The following is a 22,782-nucleotide window of genomic DNA, read 5'->3' as shown; positions in this document are numbered from 1 at the left end:
ATATAGCATTATTAAATTGCGAAGTCAATTGCAAAGTATAGAAATAGTCATAATATATGATTGGAAAGTGGAAGGTAACCACGTTTATATGTTACTCCATAATCATCTTTCCATAGCTGATTATTTATTTTGTTATATATATATATATATATATATATATATATAATGCATTCAACCCAAATCACCACTCTATCTGCTATTTATTTTACAACTTTATTCAATTTTAAAATTGTATATATAAGGATAATCATCCTCCAAGTTCACATTAAATGTTATTTATTTCAATGCATTCGAAATATATTAATTTTAATTTTCTCATTTTTCATATAATTCTCAAAAAGTTCATGTATAGTGTGCTTGCATCACATTTATAACAATTTTCACTGAGTCTAGTTTATAAGAAAATTAATCTTACAAGTGGTTTGATTAACAAAAAAAAGATTAATGTTGTAAAAATAAATTATCCATTTGTTAATAATATAATATCGTAAATAAATTAACATAATTTCTTCTCTTCTTGCGAAAATAAAATTATGTTATCTTATCGTACATGTCATAGACACAACTAAAAATCTCTTGAACAACCATCCGATTAAAAAAAATAAAAAGAGATTAAATTATGTTTTGCAAATTAAAATTCAATAATTCTAAGAAGAGTTATAGCAAGATAGATTATAACTTTGGAGTATTTAAATATTTTATTCACATTTAATTAATTTTAACAGGAAACAAAATTATTCAGAGTAGTTTTTTCCACTATTAATGCACTCAATTAGTTTTTAATATTAATTAGTGTCCTTTTTTTAAAATAATAATATTATTTTTTCTCCTATGTATTTTATTTTAAAAGTCTTTTTCCAATTTTACTTTTCAATAGGAAATCATAGATTTATCTTTCACAATTATTTTAGAATTTAAAAATATTTTAGGAGTCATTATTATAAAAATAATAATTCATAAATAAATTACTATTTTGTTTATTATAGACATTTTTAATGAAAAAGCAGAATATTTAATCAACATTTCTAAATAGTTTGTTGCTATCAATTGTATTTTAGATAATTATGAAATATTGAAAATATAATTAATGCTAATAATAAATACAAAATTATTGATATTGTAACCAAAAAAAGTACTAACCATAGTATAAGCGGCTAGAAGTTCCAAGTGCAGACGTTCATTCTGCTATTGCTTGGTACAATTAACATTTTACATCGCCTTCATTACTTCTGTTTTATCTCTTCCCAGGTATCTCCTTCATCTTTTAGGTTTACTTTCTATGTGTTCTACTGCTTTGTTTTTGGTTTGATCTCATGTTATGGTTAATCTTGCCTCTTGCTCGAATTTTATTTATTTTCTATGCGATTTCGGATGTATATGTGTTCATATTTGACCTTAATTTTTCTGTATCGTTGTGTTTATGAACTGAATTTGGGGATTTTTGCTTCTTTCTGTGTAATTTTGAGTTCCTTATTTCTTGGGCGACTTTAGGGTTGAACCTGCCTTGGGTGCAAGGACGAAGTTAATCCAGGAATAGGATCTATAACAACTCGATGAAAAAGAAAGACATTTGTATTGAATTGAAGAGTTCAATAGATACTAACCCTAAATTAAATGTCAAAATGAAAATTGGAGCCAAGTTTAAGTTCTGTTTATACATTTGGGATTAATGATTGTTTATATGGAATCAAAACTCAACTACTTCAATCACTCTGTTTTCATCTTTTATTCATTTTTGCCAATGATCTCCATTACAAAAAGAAATTAAAAAATGAAGAGTGGGTGGGATCTCCAAAGTGTAATATTTGAATTACATATCTTCATCAGTACTTATTCCCGCAGTTCATCACTAAAATATAAACAGAGTAATTTAGTCGTAAGGACTTCCTAATAATAGAGGGAAGTAGAACCACCATAAGCGCACTCGCCATATCATTTCTCGTCATTTCTTAATTAATCTCCTTCCGTTGGTAAGATCATATATATAATAAAAGAAATGATGGATTACTACAAATGTTAGCAGAACTACTCAATTAGTTTCAGTCACAAAGTTAAGTAGACACATTTTCTTAAAATTTAAAGTTTGATCTTGATGGCTCTTTGCTTTACGAAAGTGTCACGTGCTCAAAACTTCAAGTAAAAGAGATATTTGGTATCCCGTGGCTTTCATTCACTAATTCTGCCTTTCCTTTTTTGTTTTTTGCCTTTCTTTTTAGTAAGCCTTTTAATCAACCGAAAAAACAGTTTGTTTAATAATCTTACTTAACTAGAATAGACCATTAATTCATAACCATATGGTCTTCCTTAGTGATTGCAGAAAATTGCAGTTCTATATACAAGAAAGATAGGGTCAACAGGGGAACATCAATGATAAGATGACATTTCTGGCAAATATATGTACTTAATGAAATATATAGGACATACAAGGAATAAAAAAAAAGAAACAGAAAAAAGGAGAAGCATGATTCACAAGATGGAAAAAACAGAAATTTTGTTGATGGTGTTCAATCTTTAAAGAAGTAAAATAAACATTTGATGAATGGATGTAGTATTTACTGACAAGGAAACAAGGAGCAGGGGCGGATCCACACTATATGGTGGGGGTGCACGTGTACCCGCTAACTTTCGAAAAAATTATATGTGTATATCTATTTTGAAAAACTGGTAGAAACTAAGAGATAGTTAACAATGCGCCCATAAAAAAACATAGAAGTGCCCTTGTGCAATTGGTAGAAGCTTGAGATACCACCCTCTAGACCAAGGTTCGAATCCCACTTAAGCATGTTTTTGTTTTAAGTTTAGCTTAGACCTCATATTTGAGCTATGTTTATATTGGTGCATCCAAAGTATTCAAATCCTGGGTTCGCCTCTGCCAAGGAGAGGCGAACCTAAACCCCTTAATTAGCTAGCTCAGTTTTTCCTCTTTTCAATGTGTATCCGATTTTCCATTACTTTTTCACCAACACCTTTTAGCTTTCCTTTAGCTACTACTTTTTCCCCGTCTACGCTCAATCATAATAATTAGTGTGCTGCTCTAATTCTTGTTGCCAACCACACATTGTCTAGTCAAATCGAATCCTCTCATGATATGTTCCTCAAATAATCCGATTTGGGTGGATTCTTCTTCCAACTAACAAAGAGATCTTCGCAGAATTGCCATATATGAATTGAGCACAATTTGCTAAGAAATAGCCCACTTGGTTCTTGAGAAGAGAGGGAAACATTTGAACTTTTCTCCAATTGTATATCACCCAAACACTTACTAAGTTATATTAATTGTCTTTCCAAGTTAAGAGAGGGTGCTAAGTCCAATTTTAACCTTTTATTACCATCTAAAATTCTAGAACTAAGTTTGAAAGCAGAGCCGAACTAAATTATGTCAATAAAGAATAACTTAAGCCACGGGATGATCCTATTTTAGTGGAATGGAGTTTGGGGGTACATGGCCTTAACGAGACGGGATTAAGGGGTCTAAATGGTAAGCCCATCCCATCCCATTACCTGGTCTTAGTAGAATGGAAGGGGAGTCTTAGTGATACTTTCTAAAAATTCATATTAATTTAAATCTTTAAGCATTATTCCTTTTTTTTTTTTTTAAAAAATAAGATGACAGTTTTATACAAGACTACAACTAAGCCAATTTTTACAAGTTCAAGACTAAAACCTTTATCCCCCCCCCCCCCCCCCAAGGCTTAGCTCGAGTGGCAAAAAGATGTAGGATTTGTGGCTTAGGTCGAAGGTTCAAGCCTCACACCACGCAAAGCGAAGCTTGTTATTTAAATGGAGAAGAATAGAGGGGCGGGCCCATTCTCCAGCGAGTTTAGATTTTAGAAGGCTGTGATTGGTCCAAAGGGCGGGTCACAAACACGTTTCTTGGTTATAAAAAGAAACCTTTAAATTTTTGAAATAAAACTTTGAAATTTTATACAAGTTATATAATTGCAAGTCTTTTGACTTGTAATTTCTAAACTTGCAATGTGCATGTAGTATATTTAACAAGTTTGTATAATAATAGTAATAAATTACCATCCTAATATCCTACAAATTTTTGTTTCCTAATTTGGCAATAATCTGGTGAGGAAGCTTCTCTGGAATTGACATTTTCTATTGCTGTTGTCCCATGATTTCAATCACGTCGCTACTGTTAGTATCTCATTGTAGATTCAGTCTTCTTCTTTATTTAATTTTGGGGGATCAAAGTTTCTTTTTTCTGCAATGATCCAATCTATGAACAAGACAAAAATGTCTAAGCTGTCCTCCGCTTATGAATGTGGGTGATCTTCGTTTTGAAATCTTGTTGCGCTAAAAGCGCTCTCAAAGCTAATGATGATGCTTAAATGTCGGTGATCTCCGATTTCATAAATACTGCAGTTTTTGAACTTGTAGATATTAGTCCTTGATTTTCGAAAGATGGTCCTTGATTTGGTTATACAAATTTTATTGGTAGCTGGTTCTGTCTCAAATTCCGCCTTTGATTGTGGTTGATATGAATGAACTTCCTTTTTCAAATTCTTGTTGTTGAATGTTTAAGGTTTTTCATCAATTTAATTTTTCCGTTGAGATGAACTATCTTTTTTGGTTGCCTCTGAGATATTTGACAAACAAGAGCTTAGTGCTCCATTGGCTGGATATTTGCATTATGTTTTTTATCTTATATTTGATTTGTGAATGTTGCTTTAGGTCATGGCTGGGAAGCGAGTTATCGCCATATGTCAGTCAGGTGGTGAATTTGATACTGATAGAGATGGTTTCCTTTCATATAAAGGCGGAGATGCTCATGCTATGGAAGTGGATGGAAAGCTGGACTACAATGATTTTAAGATGGAGGTTGCCGAGATGTTTAACTGCAGCCTTGCTACTATGTCAGTTAAATATTTTCTCCCTGGAAACAGGAAGACACTTATAACAATCTCCAATGACAAAGACCTTAAGCGCATGATCAATTTCCATGGCGACTCTGATACTGCAGAGATCTATGTGATGACTGAAGAAGCTGTTGATCCTGATTTCTCAAACATGCCTGGCAGTAGGTAGATTCCTTGCTGCCTAAATATGTAGAATTCTCCCTTTAAAAGAATAAATTATATAGACATACTGTGCTGCAGGTCAAGCAGGACGACTTTATCAGAAATGGCCGTCCCAGTTGAAGCTCCACTGAGTGTTGTGGAGGATATCGTGGATGATCCCAATGAGTCTGGCCTCTTGCTTGATGCCAATTTTGATGTCGTAGGTGACACAAATAATGTTGATGACACACTTACGATAGGAGCTGAATTGCCTGGTCCTATTTCATTTGCTGCTGCTAATTATGATGAGAAGAATGCTAAAGCTGCTCAGCAGTGGCAGAATGATATAACTGGCGTGGGCCAAAGGTTTAATAGTGTACATGAATTTCGTGAGACATTGCGAAAATATGCTATTGCAAATCAATTTGCTTTCAAGTATAAGAAGAATGATAGTCATCGAGTGACTGTAAAATGTAAAGCAGAGGGCTGTCCATGGAGAATTCATGCATCAAGATTGTCAACCACCCAATTAATCTGCATTAAAAAAATGAATCCTACCCATACCTGTGAAGGGGCCGTTGTTACTAATGGCTATCAGGCAACAAGGAGTTGGGTGGCTAGTATTATAAAGGAGAAGTTGAAAGTTTTCCCGAATTACAAGCCAAAGGACATTGTCAGTGACATACAAAAGGAATATGGAATCCAGTTAAATTATTTCCAGGCATGGCGTGGAAAAGAGATTGCTAAGGAGCAGCTTCAGGGTTCATATAAGGAGGCGTATAGTCAGCTGCCATTTTTTTGTGAAAAAGTGATGGAGACAAATCCTGGAAGTCTTGCAACTTTCACAACAAAGGATGACTCAAGCTTTCACAGGCTCTTTGTATCATTTCATGCTTCACTCTATGGCTTTGAACAAGGCTGCAGGCCCCTGCTTTTCCTTGATAGTATATTTTTGAAGTCCAAATACCAAGGCACTCTGTTAGCAGCAACAGCTGCTGATGGAAATGATGATGTTTTTCCTGTTGCTTTTGCCATAGTAGACTCAGAATCTGATGATAACTGGCATTGGTTCCTATTACAGCTTAGAACTGCATTGTCAATGTGTCGTGGTATTACCTTCGTGTCTGATAGAGAGAAGGGGCTTAGAGAGTCAATTGCTGAAATATTTCAGGGTGAGGATGTCTTTCATGGCTACTGTCTACGCTATCTCTCTGAACAACTTATCAGAGATGTAAGAGGGCAATTTTCTCATGAAGTCAAGCGCCTTTTGGTTGAGGATTTTTACGGTGCGGCTTATGCACCAAAGCCTGAAGGCTTCCAGAGGTATGTAGAAAGCATAAGAAGTATTTCACTAGATGCTTACCACTGGGTAATGCAGAGTGAGCCTATTAGCTGGGCAAATGCTTTTTTCCGTGGGATGCGATATAACCACATGACATCAAACTTTGGAGAGCTCTTTTATGGTTGGGTATCAGATGCTCATGACTTGCCAATCACGCAGATGGTTGATGCAATAAGAGGTAAGATAATGGAGCTCATTTATACCCGGCGGACTGAATCCAATCAATGGGTGACAAGGCTAACTCCATTTATGGAGGAAAAGCTAGAGAAAGAAAGCCTAAGATTTAGTTCTATTCATGCGTTGATGCCCAATGGTACCAAATTTGAGGTCCAGGGGGATACCATAGAAGTAGTTGACATGGACAATTGCGACTGTAGTTGCAGAGATTGGGGGCTAACTGGCTTACCTTGTTGCCATGCGATAGCTGTCATGGGTTGCCTTGGTCGTGATCCATACGACTATTGTGCCAGGTACTTCACTGTCGATAGTTATAGATCAACTTATTCAGAGTCAATACATCCAATTCCAAGCTTAGAAAAGCCCAAGAGAAAGGATGCTTCTCAAGCTGCTGTAACAGTAACCCCTCCTCCCACCCGTCGTCCACCAGGGAGGCCAACGACGAAGAAGGTGGGTTCGAATGAAGTAACTAAGCGTCAGCTCCAATGTAGTAGATGCAAGGGTACAGGCCACAATAAGTCAACTTGCAAAGTGGTGTTACTGGAAAGCTAAGGTCTAGAGGTATTTACTTTATTTTTTGTTATTACTTGTCGGTTGGGGTTTTTGGTGCTGTTATCTATTCGTATACATGTATACAAGCTTTGTTTATTTGCTATTAACATGTATATTTGTGTAAGCTGCTTAGATGCAATGTGAAAATTTTGCTTCAGTTCAATAATTTAGTGTGTAGTGATTTGCAAAATGGCTAAAGTCAATAAAATAACTTAAATAATTGAATGGAAGGCCAAACGATAGAGCTCTGGCATTGCATCTTCTCCCCAAGAAAATACCTTCTTCTCTCTGCAATTTGAACAACTTAGTGCATATACGGCATTATATTTTTTTGTCGCTGCTATATATTACATTATATACTTGTATTTAACTTTTCAATGTACCTAAAAAAGGTTATTTGTCGGTGACCTTTATGATTGACAATGAATTAACTGAGAAATTATAGTATTTACTAATTTTTCATCTTGGATCTCATGGATTGTAGATATGATCCTGTAATCCTATTCAATAATGCTTATGTATCCTGGGTCATCCTTATTACTTTCTGATCATGCCCTTCCATAAATTGTACCAGGCTGATCCTTGTGTACTGCGTCCTCACATCAACAGTTACGCACTTACACTACTTGCATTCAGATTGTGTTAATTTACTCCAATGCATTCTCAATTCCCTCTTTACCTTATCCAAATGTATACATTTTCATCAGAAACCAACTTCTTCCGAGTTTTGTTATATTTCTCATTACAAGTTTCCTCTACCGTTAATCCCTGAGCTGCTGCTGACTAACCACTCTTCTGCTCGTTCCTTTCTTTTCTTTAGGTTGGAAATTGTAGTTCTTCCAACATTTGTCCTAACCCTTATTAGATGCCAACAAGAAAAGAGTGGGCTTGGCCTATTACACCTTAAGTTTCCACCAAGGTGCAGCTGACTATCACACCATCTTATGTAACGAGAGTCGGGTCCACAAATTTATCCTTTAATTACCCACTTTGGTATGCAATCCGTTAAAATAGCAAATTTATAGTTAAGGAAATAACTCTTGAATTCATGTGGAGATATTAGGTCACTACAGGCACCAAAGGGTGTGGCCTAATGGTCAATGAAGTGATTGAGAACCTTAGATTCCAAACTCACTGGAGACAAAAAAAACACTAGTGGTTCTTCCCATCTGTCCTAGCCTTGGTGGACAAAGTTACTAGATATGTGTTGTTGGTAGGAGGTGACAGGTATCCCGTAGAATTAGTCGAGGTGCGCGAAAGCTGGCCCCGACACGACGGTCATAAGAAAAGAAGAAATATCAGGTCATTACAGTGAACTAGTGAACTTAGATATAAGAAAATGCCAGACATTCACTCCTTTGGAGTTCTCAGGATGAGAAAAATCTTGAAAGTCTTGGAACTAAGAAGGTATTTTCTTTTATGACACCTGTATTTCCTATACAATCGACTAATAAATTGAAATTGATTGTCAAAAAGGAAAATGATTATCAACATAATTGAAGACGGTATTGGCAACACCAAAAACCTCTGTAAGTGAAATAAGTTTGAATATCAAAGTGAAACTCAACATACGATGTATCTTAAAGAGAAAAAGGCTAAACAATGTAGAATCTTACTGAAGTTTTTCTGCACCAGCATGTTCAAATTGTTCTGTTAGTTCTTCCGTAAAGCCTGAGGTGATAGTCACATCTACAGGCAGTGAATAGATTCCTTTAGTAAGGTTACTGATTCTAGCGACCAGATAATACTACTTTAATTAGAAAGCTGATCTCAGAGTGGCGTTATAGATTGTCAAGTCTTCTTTCTTGTTCAATAACTGAATAGGCTAGCGTGAATAATTATGGACTTGGTTACAGTAAAGCTTTATCTATATGCTTTCCGTGTGTTAGGATGGTTTAGAATTATCTATTTGGCCCATCTCCAAGTAATCCATCACATATTTATTTAATGCGTTGTCCATTTTAGGATGCTTTGAAATGTTAGACCCACATCCAACATATAGTGATAAGTTGTTTCTATCTCCAACTGAGTCCACTCAAATGATCTCTTCCACTTGAAAGTTGTTGTAAAATTTGCTACTAGACTTTCTAACAGATTTGTTAGTAACACAGCTTGAGAGGAAGTTCCATATTTCAATCAAGTCACTAGTTGAATAATTGAATATGCTGTTTTTCTCTATCAAACAGATTTTGTATTAGCTTCCACAGTCAATGTAGTGTTTTCTCCTGGCACTATTAAGTTCGATTTGAAAGTTAAACTAAACCATATCTTCAGACCTGGTATAATATAACCCCTGTGTAACGAGTATGGTATTGCATGTAGATTGGTTGTTTCTCTTGCTTTAGCAACCTCAATGTGTTTTCTTGTATATCCTTGTGCTCCCAGTATTGGGATTTCAGTTTGGTTTTGTTTTTTATTGTATATGTTGGATGCGTAATGATTGTAAAGGTGTGGTTCTTCATTTGTCTTATATCTTTGTTGAAAAGTCTAATTTGGGAGTGGGGCAAATTGATATCTTCTTATGATATTATTTATTCTTCTTTCAGATCAATGGAAAAAGCAATCTAGCTTTGGGAGGAATATAGCTTTTCTCGATCATTCTTCCAATCTCTATTGCTGAGTTCTAACTTAAGTTGCTGGATAGTTATTTAGTTGTTGGGCGATAATGTAAGCGACTCATAAACGAGGATATTTGATTCTCTGTTAGTCTGGAATGACTCCCCGTTCCCTGTTCTTCTGTAAATGTGGTGGATTCTGCATTCAGGCCGTCATCTTTAGTGATGAAAACCGTAAGTTATGATCTGTGAAACTTAAGAGCAGTCCTTCAACTGATTGTCTTTTTGGTACCATTTGTTCAAATAGCAGAATCAAACTAATGCGCCGTATCAAAAACCAACGATCTAGTTGATTTCCTTGAACTTATTTCCCACCCAAAAGGAAAGATTTCCTTTGGACTGTCCAGGCTGTTTGTTTCTATTATTGCTTTTCTATGAATTGTAATCGTAATATTTTACATTATTATCTTGCATCTAGAAGTAGCTTTTAGCTTTTGGGGAAATTTGTACTACAAACAGAAAGCTGCAGTACAGTGAGGGATAATTGAATCTTCAAAACACAGAGGGTCGGCTGTACTCCTTAGTACTAGCCTTTGTACTATACCTATTTCTTCTTCTAGTCTTTACTCCACATAAATCAGCAATTTCACTAATCATTCAGCCATTGACATTTTTAAAGAAATCAAAACGATTCCATCTTTACTGTTTTTTTTTCCCTCTAGATGGAAGGAATGCTAAAATCATGGGTAAGTAAAGTCTATTGAGGTAAAAATTGGTGTGGTATGGATAGACGGGGACGAGCCAGAGCATGAGATGTGCAATTTTTGCTTTGCCTATTCCATGCACTGCCTCTTCCCTGGCTCTCCTCTCCCCACAATCCTTCCTTTTCTTCCCTTTTATTTCTATGTATATGACTTTATAATGTCCTAGAACTCGACAAAAGAAGGTAAATGTCTTGAAAAAATGAAATGATTTTGTGAGTAGTTTTATGTTTGAGATTATGGTGGTTTTGAGTTTTATTTCCATCCTAATTTGATATTTACAATTGATTTATGGAAATATTTTCAAGCTTTTATCCACATATATTGATTTAGAATATTATTATTTATGTAAATTTTGCTTTTTCCTTCTGTGGAATCATGTTGGGTGGTCCTCCTTAGCACATATTGTTTGCTTTTATGTTACCTTCGATTAAAAATTTTGCCGGTAACTTCTGCAGTCTAATTGTACATTAATAGGTTCAACACTTCAAGCTCGAGATCAAGAGGAGGTAAGTTGACAGAACGTTAATATGTACCGCCAGCAATTCCTGCCCCATCTAGCAACAGAAATCCCAATAAGCCACCAATCAAATACTTATTTGAGGGGCTGGGAACCAAGTGATCCCAGATGTAGAAAGCAATAGATTATTTAAATTTCAATAGAGTCCACTAACAACGCAATAATATGAGGTTTTAGTACTTTTTCAGGACGAGTGTATCCATCTTGATTGTGCTTATAAGTGACATCAATAATGCGAGCAAGATTGAGAATACAGAGTCAGAATCTTTGCAGAGACAGGAGTTGGTCGAAGGATTCCTTCATTTACATCCTTCTATGCTGTCTCAGCCTTTTCTTGAAATTTGTCCATTGCTCCTTGTAATCAGCTTAACAGAACATAATGAAAGAAGGAGAAATGTCTAGTTTTTGGCATCCAGGCTAGTCTCCGATTACAAATTGTAGGTAAAACTTCAAATATGTTGTTTGATATGGTCATTTGTGCCATTTATTGGACGATCTACTTAAATTAAACTGTTCCAGAAGTAGTCCATACCTCTGTATGGCATCGGTGTAGAACTCCAGTTCTTTTACTATTCCATAAGCATCAAATGTGTCATCTACTATTGAAATCATTGCTATAGTCTTAGCAAGCATGACATGAGCCTGAGAGTATTGTGGTTCAGCATACACTCCCATCGTCCAAAAGTAACATTCGACTGCTCTATCCCTAGCATATGCAAGCGTTGTCACAAAATACAAATCTTTACAAAATAATTAGAATTAATTTGAGAAATAACTTTCAAATAACAATTTATTCTTTTTGATGTTAATTACCTTGATACTTCACTGAGTTCTTGTTTGTGCAACATCTGAAGTAAGTTGAAGTCCAGTTTTGCAAATCGAAGGACATCATTCTTAAATTCCTCTTCTTCGTAGATGGAGGAGATGAAGTAATGTGTCTCGACTCTTGGAATGCTCTTATGAAGAGATTGCTCAAGGGCATGTGTCACTTGCAGACTCAAGATGAGCAGTAGAGAGAGCAAGTGCCTATCTTCTCCATGTGAAGCTTCAATAGACCCCTGATGTCGTTGCTAAGTGATTCATTAAATTTTCCCTTTGCATCTTGGAATCTGCTAATAAAAATTGATTAATTAAATGTCAGTGGCGTAAGCAAGAACATATTAATTATATATAAAAAAGCAAATTAGTAAGTCGTAGCGCTTAATTCTCCAAATCATATAGTAGTGTAATGCTTAATAAGATAGATATATTACTTGGAGAGATGTTGTCTCAGTAGTCGAAATTGAACAGATAAAGTGCACAAATCATTGTAATCATGAGCCTCAAAGTTGATCCAACATGTCCTCTATTTGTTTCTCGAAATGATAAGCAATGACAAGGAGCTCAACAATGTCTATCAGATTCAATTTCTCTCTCAGTCAATGTTGTCCCATAAGCATCTGACACATATACTCCTTGTTTGTTCCTTCAAAGTTTCGATCTGTTGAGCATACTCTTGTGCAATCTGTAAATGCATTTAAAAAGAAAACGTGAGGATATTCAGGACGACTCTGTTGTAACAAGAGATTTTCCCTTTTGTTTCTTAGATGCTAAAAAAATTGATGGAATTGTAAGAGACGGAGATGGGTATTTATAATGAGTGAATTGTGAGAGCCATCTTTCACAATTGGAATTCTTCATATTATAAACTATACTGTACAAGGCGGTTGCTTCACTTTGTTGAATCCATCACATTGTTTTAGTTAACTTTAGCTATTCAATTGGTACAAGCAATTGTTAAAAATGAATAGTAATTGGAGTTGAAAAGAAAAGATTTGGTAGTTGGCAAATTAGTAAGATTTGCAACCATTTTTGACTTGGCTATGTTTACATATGTCATTAGTAACATAGGTATGGTTTTATCCTTCTATAAATAGAGCATTCTTTCTCATTTGTAGAACACACCAAGTTAGAGAGAAAAACCATTTTAAGAGCAAAGTGAGATATTCCATAGACTATATAAGAAAATAGTATGTGAAGAAAAATAGAGTGTGAGCGATATTTTAGTAAGACGGAAACCAAAAAAGTGTTGTTCCTTTTGAGTGTGTAGTAGTCACTTTGTGTATTGTATTCGTGACTACACAGTGTAAAATTTCTTACTATAGTAATATCAGTTGCTCCTCTTGGCCCGTGGTTTTTTCCCTTATTCAGAAGGGTTTCCACGTAAAATTTTTGGTGTCGTTATTTTCTCATTTTATTTCCATTACTTTTACCATATATACTTTTGTGCTTGTCCGCGTTTTCCCAACATACTAATAACTAATCACTTGCTGCTCTATAGATATAGAGTATTATAATATGGCATAATGTTCTTTTTTCTTCTATTTGGATTTAATTCATCACTTACTTGTGCATCTTAATTCTTGTGAACAGCATGGTTTATTTTTTTTACTTTAAATTAAATCATCTAATATGACCACTCATACTACTTCTACATCGTTTTCTACTAAGTTGTAAATTTGTAATCGTAATAAAATAGTAAGTACTTAAAGAGGCATTAGCAGTAGCTTTTAATTTTGGGGAAAATCTGTTTTTTTTTTCTTATTACAAACCCAGTTAGCACTTAGAAACAGAGAGGGTCCTTTTGACTGTACACCTCAATTACTGGTGTACTAAGACTATATTTTGCCTTCTTTTCTTCTACTCTCTAGTCCTTATTCCATCATAAAGCAGCCATTAGAAATTTTCAAGAAAAGAACTTTTCATTTTTATTTTTCAAAGATGGCAGGAATACTATCACAATTTTTCTTATAAGTAGAGTTGTGTTTGAGATTAAGGCGATTTTGATGTTCCACTTCCTGTATAAAATTGATACTTCCTACTATTGTTAAGAGGTTTACATTATATTTCGGAGTTTGCTTTTATATTTTGATGTGTTATCATGGGCTTATTTTGACACCGATTTTATCTGAAATATCTAGCTATAAAAAGAAATGATATGTATATATTTAAAATGTCAATAATGATACAACAAAAAATTAAAGGAATTAACTGCACTGCACAATAACATGTATCTCCAGCAACTCCCATCTTAGCTAGCAGCGTAGATACCAACAAGGCATCAATCAAATACTTACTATAATTTTAGGGGATAGGAAGCAAGTGCTCCCAAATGTACAAAACAATAGATGATTTAAATTTCAATAGAGTCCACCAACAACGCAATAATATGAGGTTTTAGTACTTTTTCAGGATGCGTGTATCCATCTTGATTGTGTTTATAAGTGACATCAATAATGCGAGCAAGATTGAGAATGCGAGTGAGAATCTCCGTAGAGACAGGAGTTGGTCGAAGGATTCCTTCATTTACATCCTTCCATGCTATCTCAGCCATCTCTTCAAATTTTTCCATTGCCTCTTCTGTGGATACGCCATAATCTCTCATGTAACATTCAATTCCAGTTGCAATCTGACCTCTACCCTTCTCAACATCATAGGTGGCTATGTCATCAATGACTCGGCATAGTGTCACATTGGCTTCAAGAATTTTAGGGTTCTTTGCCAACCATTCAAAATCTTCCTTGTTAGCAGATTTCACGCCCAAGTAGGATGTAGTGGTAAGCAAGTAATAAGTGCTGGTAGCTAATGCATTGCAAAGATACTCAGAAACTGGTGGCATGTATCCTTCAATGAACCATTTTGCTTCCACAAAATAGTTTCTCACAATTTCTTTCATCTGTCAACAACAGGTAAAGACATTCAAACATCACTATTTATTCAAAAAAAAATTAGGTGACTGATATAACTGATTATATTCATACTCTTTCTTTAGCGTAGTGTACAACATCGGATCTGCCATCCTTTGACAGTTCTGTTTCATAATCATCGTAGAGATCTAAAAGTGCTTTGTAACTGATTTTCATGTAATCAGGGAGCCGATCAATATGGCTAATATCCCACCTGATAAATTAAAATAAAATAAAATTGATAAGTAATCAATTTAAAAGAACATATATCATAGAAGAAGCAGAAATCTCTAGTGTTTAACTCCTAGGCTTGTCTCGGATAATAAATTGTAGGCAAAAAATTAAAATTGGACATAAACATGTTGTTTGATATGGTTTTTTCCCACCTTTATGGGATCTTCCAATTAAATGATAAGAAGTAGTCCATACCTCTGTATGGCATCGGTGTAGACCTCCAGTTCTTTTACAATGCCATAAGCATCGAATGTGTCATCTACTATCGAAATCATTGCTATAGTCTTAGCAAGCATGACACGAGCCTGAGAGTATTGTGGTTCAGCATACACTCCCATCGTCCAGAAGTAACATTCGACTGCTCTATCCCTAGCATATGGAAGGGTTGTCACAAAATCCAAATCTTTCCACCACCTACAAAGTAAGTAACAATATATATATAAGATTCTGAGAGTCACTATAAACAAATAATAGTAGTAATATTTTTCATGTAAATTACTAGCAAAACCTTGATACTTCACTGAGTTCTTGTTTGTGCAACATCTGAAGTAAGTTGAAGTCCAGTTTTGCAAATCGAAGCAACAAATCATTCTTCTGTTCCTCCTCTTCGTAGATAGAGATGAAGTATCGTGTCTCAACTCTTGGAATGCTCTTATGGAGAGATTGCTCAAGGGCATGAGTCACTTGCTTACTCAGAGGTGACTTCAAATGTGGAGCTGCAGATTCAAGATGAGCAGTAGAGAAAGCAAGTGCCTCTTCCAAAATATCTTCTCCATGAGTCCTTACATGTGAGGCTTCATATAAGTTCAAAAGACCCTTGATGTCGTTGCTAAGAGATTCGTTAAATTTGCCTTTTGCATCTTGGAATCTGCTAAAAAGTTCTGGATCATAAACAAAAATAAAAGATTAGTTTTTAGTAAGAAAAAGTAAAAAGAAAACAAAAATTCCTTGGTGTAAGCAAGAAACACAAATATAACAATCAATGAAAAACATGTGTATAATAGACCTACTCGGCGAGATATTGTAACCATGTTGTCTCAATAGTCGAAATTGGATGGATGAAGTTTGTAAATCATTGTATTCCTGAGCCTCAGAGTTAGGATCTGCTTTGTAAATTTGATCCAACACATCGTCTATTTGTTTCTCAAAATGATAAGCTAAGCCAAGTCGCTCAACAATGTCTATCAGATCCAATTTCTGAGCCAATGTTGTTCCAGAAGATGCAGATAATATTACTCTTGATTGTTCCTTCAAAGTTTCAATTTCTTGAGCATATTTTCCAGCAATCTGCAAATATTTTTTTAAAAAAGAAAATGTATGTTACATTCAAAGTCATCCAACAAGATAAAGAAAATGAAAGACTCGTAGAAAATATATCAATACCTTATTGTCAAGGGAGAATGAATGGAAACGATCACCCCAAAGACTTGGAGAGAAGTCAGCAACAGGGCGAACAATCTCCTCCTCTCTGTAGTTGCTCACCAATGCAGCAGCTGAGGCCATTTATACTATACTCTTTGTTTCTGAAAAAATTTCCTTCGTTATGTTATATGTTTGTAGACTGTAGTAGAGAATTGAACAAATGATGATGGAATTGTAAGAGAAGAGATATGAGTATTTATAATGAATGAATTGTGAGAGCCATCTTTCACATACGATTAAAATTCTTCATAATACTATACTATGCTATAGTAGTCCGGTTGGCGGTTGCCACACTTGACAATACCATATAGTAAGTACTGCTCTAAATATACATCATTATATTATTATATGGCAAACACATTTTCTCTCTCTTTTTGGGTAAAACTTGCAGCCTACAATTTGTTACTACTTATATCTAAATTCTTGTAAACAGCATGCCTTTTATTCTGCTTAATGCTGTCATCATTGACTATATTTTTCCTTTACGATACTATATGTAATAGTACTAACATATTTGCTAACTAAGACAACTACTACTATTTAAAATGTATGCCTTTTCTTCTAAATTTTATATATATTACTCGTGTGATGTGTCATTTATTTTTCCTTCAGTGCATTTAGTCTTCCTCCGGATTTTTTTAACTTCATAAAACAATGTTTTATTTGTGTTCTTTACGTGCCTATGCATTGGAGTAGCCGGGTCTACTTTGATGAACTTGCTATTCCTTTAGTACGCACACGAAAGTTATCTCACGATAATAGTTTATGAACTAATTTATCCATGCTATAATTCCAAGTTGGATTGAGGATCTGACATTATATTCGGGAATAAATTATTACTTCAACTAAATATATTATTAATTAATTTAATTCCAAATTTATATATCTCATGTTATCTCGCGTACCAAATAGCCATCCTTTTTTGAGTGTAATGTGAGGAAGCAAAATTTTTACTAAAGAGATTCAAAGTATTGGTTTGGTTTAAGCAACATTGAGAATATAAGATTTACATATTCATTGTAATTTTTACTATTAAGATAAACAGGCTCCTATCTTTGTGTCCTTGGTACTGGACTGCCGCATGTGTAGAGGTGTCAAATTGGGATGATTTAATCTAATCCAACCCTAACGGCTAGAGAGTTAAAAGAGTTTAGGCGGGCTGATCTTTTTAATTAAAGAGCTAACAAAATAGCGGTATAATCCATCCCTAAGCGGGCCACGGGATGGGACGGGTTAACCCTTCAATCAAAAAATGAACAATATTACTCTCTTAGAAAGAGTATCGAATGTTGACGTGTATCAACACAATATCAATTCATACAAGAATTCATTTATAAATCACACACTTCGGTGAATACTTATAAAAATACATTTATGAATCACACACTTCGATGGAACACTTACAAAAATACATAATAACCAACATAAGATTTAGTGGATCCATCATTTCTCCCACAAAAAAACTAGTTGGTTTAAAAGATTCCAGCAACACAAGGCAGCCTAAATACTTAACAAATTGAAATTTCTAAATATTAGATGACTCATTAATTAATGTTTTACAACTCCGTTCTACTTCCACCATCGATAATATTTGAATCAACATTTGATATTATTTCCTAAGAAGTTCATCTTCATTTACAATTCACCATGCAAGATGATATTGCAAAACACTTGATTTTTTATTTTTCAAAATATTTATTCATAAAATCTTTACAAATAAAACACTATTAAAAGTAATTTTTTAAAAATTAATAGCGCACGGATTGACCTCTGAGACTTGCAGGTTGGACCTAAGAGGCCAACGGACCAAATGCGGCGGGCTAAAAAGCCACGTTCATAAATGGGCCAAAAATATTATATCCAATCCCACTTATTATAAGGATTAGGTTAAATTAGCCTCATGAGTCAAACCCATTTTGATGGCTCTACATGTATGTTTGAGAAAATACATGCTGAAAGTAAATATTTTTTTTTTGAAATCACGAAAGTAAATATTATCAAAGCTTATCTTGATTTCTATATTACATGATTTAAAAAAAAATATGACGTGTGATGCAAAATTTATGTTAAATATTTAAAGATAAACATGTAAGGCACATTTCTGATATAGGCAACATATATAGCTCGTTGTTGCATGATATGATGACAGTGGATTGTCTGGTTAGTTGGATCAGCTAGACTGTCTGGTGCCCACAACAATTGTGTCACCTTTTTTCTTTTTTGGTGACTCGAATTTATTAGTCTTGAGAGGCTCATTGTAACGTGACCAAAAATATTACTTGTACGAGCTGTAGTCGTAATTGAATGAGTATTAAAGAGCTTTTATCTGAACGTAGCTTTTAATTTTGGGGCAAGCATTGTTATTGTACTACAAACTGAATCTGCAGTACAATGGGAGTCAATTAAAAGTTAGAAACAGAGAGGGACCTATGTATGTACTCCTCAATTAGTGGTACTATCACTTGTACTATGACTATTTCTTTTTCTGGTTCTTACTCCATCATAAAACAGCCATTGCACTAACCTTTTGTTCATCGAAAATTATCATCAGGAAAAGGCCTTCTCATTTTTAGCATTATTCGCGAAAGGAGTCCCTATATGTTGAGGTAATTATGTTGTAGAATGATATTCAAAAGTGGAGAGGATAGACAGGGACGAGGCAGCGCATGAGATGTACAATTTTATTAGTTGTCCATTCCATGCACAGCCTCTTCCCTGGCTTTCCTCCCCCAAAAAATCTCTCTATTTTCCCCATTTATTTCCGGTCTATGTCATTATAAAGTCCAAGAACGCGAAAAAAGGTACTAGTAATGGCTAAAATAATGAAATGTTCCTAATCAATAATTTTATTTTTGATGAGGCTACTAGTCAATATGGACACCATTTGACCACAAGGATATTAACAAGGTGTATCAGTATAGTATCATAATTCGTCTTAGAAGTAGTTTAATGATTGAGATTATGGTGATTATAATTTATCCTGTCAGAAATTGATACTTGAATATTTTTCATTATTAGTATTTGATTACCTACCGTAACTAGCTACAGATATACCATCAAATGTAGACCAATTACTTATTTGAGGGCTAGTAACCAAGTGCTCCCTGTGCACAACAGTTGATGCTTTAAATTTTAATGGAGTCCACAAACAAGGCCATAATGTGAGGTTTTAGTACTTTTTCAGGATGAGAGTATCCATCTTGGTTATGCTTGTAAACGACACCCATAATGCGAGCAAGATTGAGAATCCGAGTGAGAATCTTCATAGATACAGGAGTTGGTCGTAGAATTCCTTCATTTAGATCCTTCCACGCTATCTCAGCCATTTCTTGAAATTTTTCCATTGCCTCTTCTGTTGATACACCATGATCTCTCATGTAACACTCAATTCCAGTTACAATCTGACCTCTATCCTTCTCAACCTGGATTGGAAGTGAGAATGTGTTTGTAAAAGTATGAAATCAATTTTTATCAATTCATGGTTGCAACTAGGTAAACACATATATCCAACTTTATTTGATGCAATGTATACCTCATATGTGGCTAGGTCATCAATGACTCGACATAAGGTCACATTGGCTTCAAGTATTTTTAGGGTTCTTGGCCAACCATTCAAAATCTTCCTTGTTAGCACACTTCATGCCCAAGTATGATGTAGTTGAAAGCAAGTAATAAGTGCTAGTAGCTAATGCATTCCTAAGATACTCAGAGACTGGCGGCATATATATACCATTTTGCTTCCACTAAATAATTTCTCACGATTTCTTTCATCTGTCAACAACAGGCAAACACATTCAATTTCATGTAATCAGGGAGCCGATCAATTTGGTCAATATCCCACCTAATAAATGAATTTGATAAGTTCATCTATTTAATAAAAATATATATGTATATCATATGAAAAAAGAGAAATATCTATAGTTTGACATCCAGGCATGTTTTGATATGATCTTTCCAACCCCCCTTTGGCTTTAAATTATAAAATGTTCACAAGTAGTTTGTACCTCTGTATGGCATTGGTGTAGACCTCAACTTCTTTTACAATGCCATAAGCATCGAATGCGTCATCTATATACATTTCTGTGTATAGAAATTATATCATTTTTCTTAATTCCTTGTGCCATGCATATTGTATTCTTTTTCCTTCTTCGGCGACTGTGGAGAATCTGTTGGTCCGATATTGCTTCATTAAGAGTTTCTAATTTCAACTTAAGAAAAGAATGTATTATACATTTAAAAAATATATGTATTATAACATATGTGTGCGTTATTAATTGTTTATTATGTTCGTTCTTCTTGTCCTTAGTGCATATTCATAGAGTTCGAAGTCTAAAAAGTAAAAGAAAAGTCAAAAATTTTAAAAGGGTACATTAACTTTTTTTTAACCAAAACGGTTAAATCGCTATGTCAGAAGCGATTTTATTTACACGGCTTTAAGTCGGTTAAAAGCTCATGAAAATCACTGATCTATAAGCGATATTTCCAAAGAAAATCGCAACATGGGTAGCGTTTTTGGCAAAAAAAATTATAAAAATAAAATCGCTTTAACTGCAGCGTTTTTGTTTTAAATTTTTTTTTAATATCGCTGCCTAAGCAACGATTTAAGTGGGAAATTATTATATTTTTTTGGCAAATCGCTGCATGTTTGCATTTTTTTTCCTTTCTTCCTTTTTAAAATCTTGACAACTATTTAGTTAAATAACTTTTATTAAAATATTGCTGGCAATTATTAATTCATATTAAATGTTGGTGAATCAATTTTAAAAAAATAATTGTACAATTTTTTATAAATAGATTGGCACTGATTTATTTTTTTAAAAAAACTTTCACCAAGCAGCGATTTTTTATTTTTAAAAAAAATCATGAAAATCGTTGCAAAGTATTTTTTTTTCACTAAAACGCTGTTTTTTTGTTTTTTAATATATAAATGCTGCAATTGCAGTGATTTGAAAAAATAGATTTTTTATAAAAATAATTATTTAGTGAAATCTTTACTAAAAATTTTAATGCAACTTTTATTTTGATCAAAATCAAAAAAGAAAATCATCAAAATTAAAATGATTAAAAAAATAATTGAAAATGATATTCTTAAAAAAGAAAAATAATTGGCAGATGCATATTTTTAAAAATATTATACTTTAATAGCTGCCATGACAGTGATCTTTAAAAAAAGCATTTCCAAGGAAATCACTGCCAAGGCAGCGATCCTCCAAAAAAAAATTCATTAATATCATTGTCTAAGAAGTGATTTTTTTAAAAAAAAGATATACTTGAATAAAATCACTAGTACATCAGCAATTTTGACTTAACGACGTGAAAACAAAATTGCTACATCAATAGCAATTTTATCCTTTTTATTAAAAAAATTAATATATTTTTTTAAAATTTTTGATAATATTTTTTATATTTTAGGCTTCGTACTCCATATTCACGTGGGCTGTTGATTCAGGGTCTACTTTGATCCCACTTAACAATTTTCTTATTTCCTTCTATGCAGAATGTTGCAACTTTGAATAGAAGATGTTCCCAAATTGTGTAAATTTTACTGGCGGTTCCAACTTTAAGTTCATTATAAAAAGTTATTCCACCTCCCGGTCTAAATTTACGTGACAATTTTTTTTTTATTAAGAGTCAAATAGTTTAAGTTTGATTGAATATTTGGAGATGAAACCTTCTATTTTATTTTTTATTGAAATAAAATTTATATATTTGTAAACTATGTAACAAGTACTACAAGTCACAATGATTATTAATCTAAAATGTTTTTAAAAATCTATGAAAAAACTTATGGTCAAAAATAAACTTGTTTAAATCTCAAAATTTGAATGTGTCACATAAAATAGAACAGAGGAAATATTATTTATTACCTATTACATAAAATTTACTCTCTGTAACTCAATTTATGTGACACATTCATTTTTTGAGAGTCGGACAATTTAACTTTGATCGAAAATTTGCGCATGAAATATTTAATTTTTTTTTAAAATAAAATTTATATATTTATGAAATATATAAAAAGTACTATAAATTATATTAATTAACAATTTAAAATAATTAAAAAATATATAAAAATTCTATGGTCATAAATAGTCTCGTTTGACGAACACAAAATCATCGGTTCAAATCGTTAGATCCACGAGACATACCAGTGTTATGAAGAGAAATTTGGTGGAAGATCTTCGAGATTTAATCCATTGCATTTAATGTGTTTTATCAAGCTAACTAGTTATTTGAGAGTATGATGTCTAATTTACGACATAAAATATAAAAATTAAGTGAAATTTAGTATTTAATTAACCTGGTCAAGTTGAATGATTTTTATATGACAAAACAAAAGATTTTTAGTGAATTTTTTTTTTAATATTTTTCTGAACACATTAAATATAAATTAAAATAATTCAATCTTTTAGGGTTATGAATAAACCGTACCGTAACTCGTATATTTAGTAAGAATTAAGCAAATGAATTATCTACTGAAATATTTTCAT

The 22,782-nt window shown here is 33.5% G+C and overlaps 2 protein-coding genes, 1 long non-coding RNA gene, 1 other non-coding gene and 1 pseudogene across 4 annotated transcripts; 3 read left to right on the top strand and 2 right to left on the bottom strand.

The window, feature by feature from the left end:
* Positions 1–1,107: 1,107 nt before the first annotated feature.
* Positions 1,108–9,905, top strand: LOC101264979 (uncharacterized). The gene is made up of 4 exons (XM_004230313.5): positions 1,108–1,248; positions 4,681–5,030; positions 5,106–7,086; positions 9,624–9,905. The coding sequence occupies exons 2-3, from the start codon at positions 4,684–4,686 to the stop codon at positions 7,075–7,077; spliced, it is 2,319 nt and encodes a 772-aa protein (XP_004230361.1). The 5' UTR covers positions 1,108–1,248; positions 4,681–4,683; the 3' UTR covers positions 7,078–7,086; positions 9,624–9,905.
* A 390-nt stretch (positions 9,906–10,295) lies between these two features.
* On the bottom strand, positions 10,296–12,524 carry LOC112942183 (sesquiterpene synthase 31-like; annotated as a pseudogene).
* On the top strand, positions 10,418–10,499 carry MIR408 (microRNA MIR408). The gene has a single exon (NR_161754.1). It is a non-coding gene; the product is annotated as a microRNA MIR408 (primary transcript).
* A 1,430-nt stretch (positions 12,525–13,954) lies between the features above and the next one.
* TPS35 (alpha-humulene_(-)-(E)-beta-caryophyllene synthase) lies at positions 13,955–16,433 on the bottom strand. Its single transcript, NM_001321016.1, has 6 exons — positions 16,256–16,433; positions 15,883–16,159; positions 15,381–15,753; positions 15,068–15,286; positions 14,714–14,852; positions 13,955–14,628 (listed from the first exon to the last, which is right to left on the bottom strand). The coding sequence occupies exons 1-6, from the start codon at positions 16,373–16,375 to the stop codon at positions 14,086–14,088; spliced, it is 1,671 nt and encodes a 556-aa protein (NP_001307945.1). The 5' UTR covers positions 16,376–16,433; the 3' UTR covers positions 13,955–14,085.
* A 2,382-nt stretch (positions 16,434–18,815) lies between these two features.
* LOC138340736 (uncharacterized) lies at positions 18,816–22,010 on the top strand. The gene is made up of 2 exons (XR_011213496.1): positions 18,816–18,900; positions 21,792–22,010. It is a non-coding gene; the product is annotated as an uncharacterized lncRNA (long non-coding RNA).
* Positions 22,011–22,782: the final 772 nt, after the last annotated feature.

The sequence above is a fragment of the Solanum lycopersicum genome, chromosome 1, assembly GCF_036512215.1.
Source record: "Solanum lycopersicum chromosome 1, SLM_r2.1".
Classification (NCBI taxonomy): Eukaryota; Viridiplantae; Streptophyta; class Magnoliopsida; order Solanales; family Solanaceae; genus Solanum; species Solanum lycopersicum.
This window is presented reverse-complemented; position numbering and strand designations above follow the sequence as displayed.

Coding starts and splice junctions, on each gene's coding strand:
- TPS35 (NM_001321016.1), bottom strand. CDS start 16,375: ATGGCCTCAGCTGCTGCATTGGTGAGCAACTACAGAGAGGAGGAGATT. Junction 16,160..16,255: donor CATTCTCCCTTGACAATAAG/GTATTGATATAT, acceptor AAATATTTGCAG/ATTGCTGGAAAATATGCTCA. Junction 14,853..15,067: donor TACACCGATGCCATACAGAG/GTATGGACTACT, acceptor TTAATTTATCAG/GTGGGATATTAGCCATATTG.
- LOC101264979 (XM_004230313.5), top strand. CDS start 4,684: ATGGCTGGGAAGCGAGTTATCGCCATATGTCAGTCAGGTGGTGAATTT. Junction 5,031..5,105: donor TCAAACATGCCTGGCAGTAG/GTAGATTCCTTG, acceptor ACTGTGCTGCAG/GTCAAGCAGGACGACTTTAT.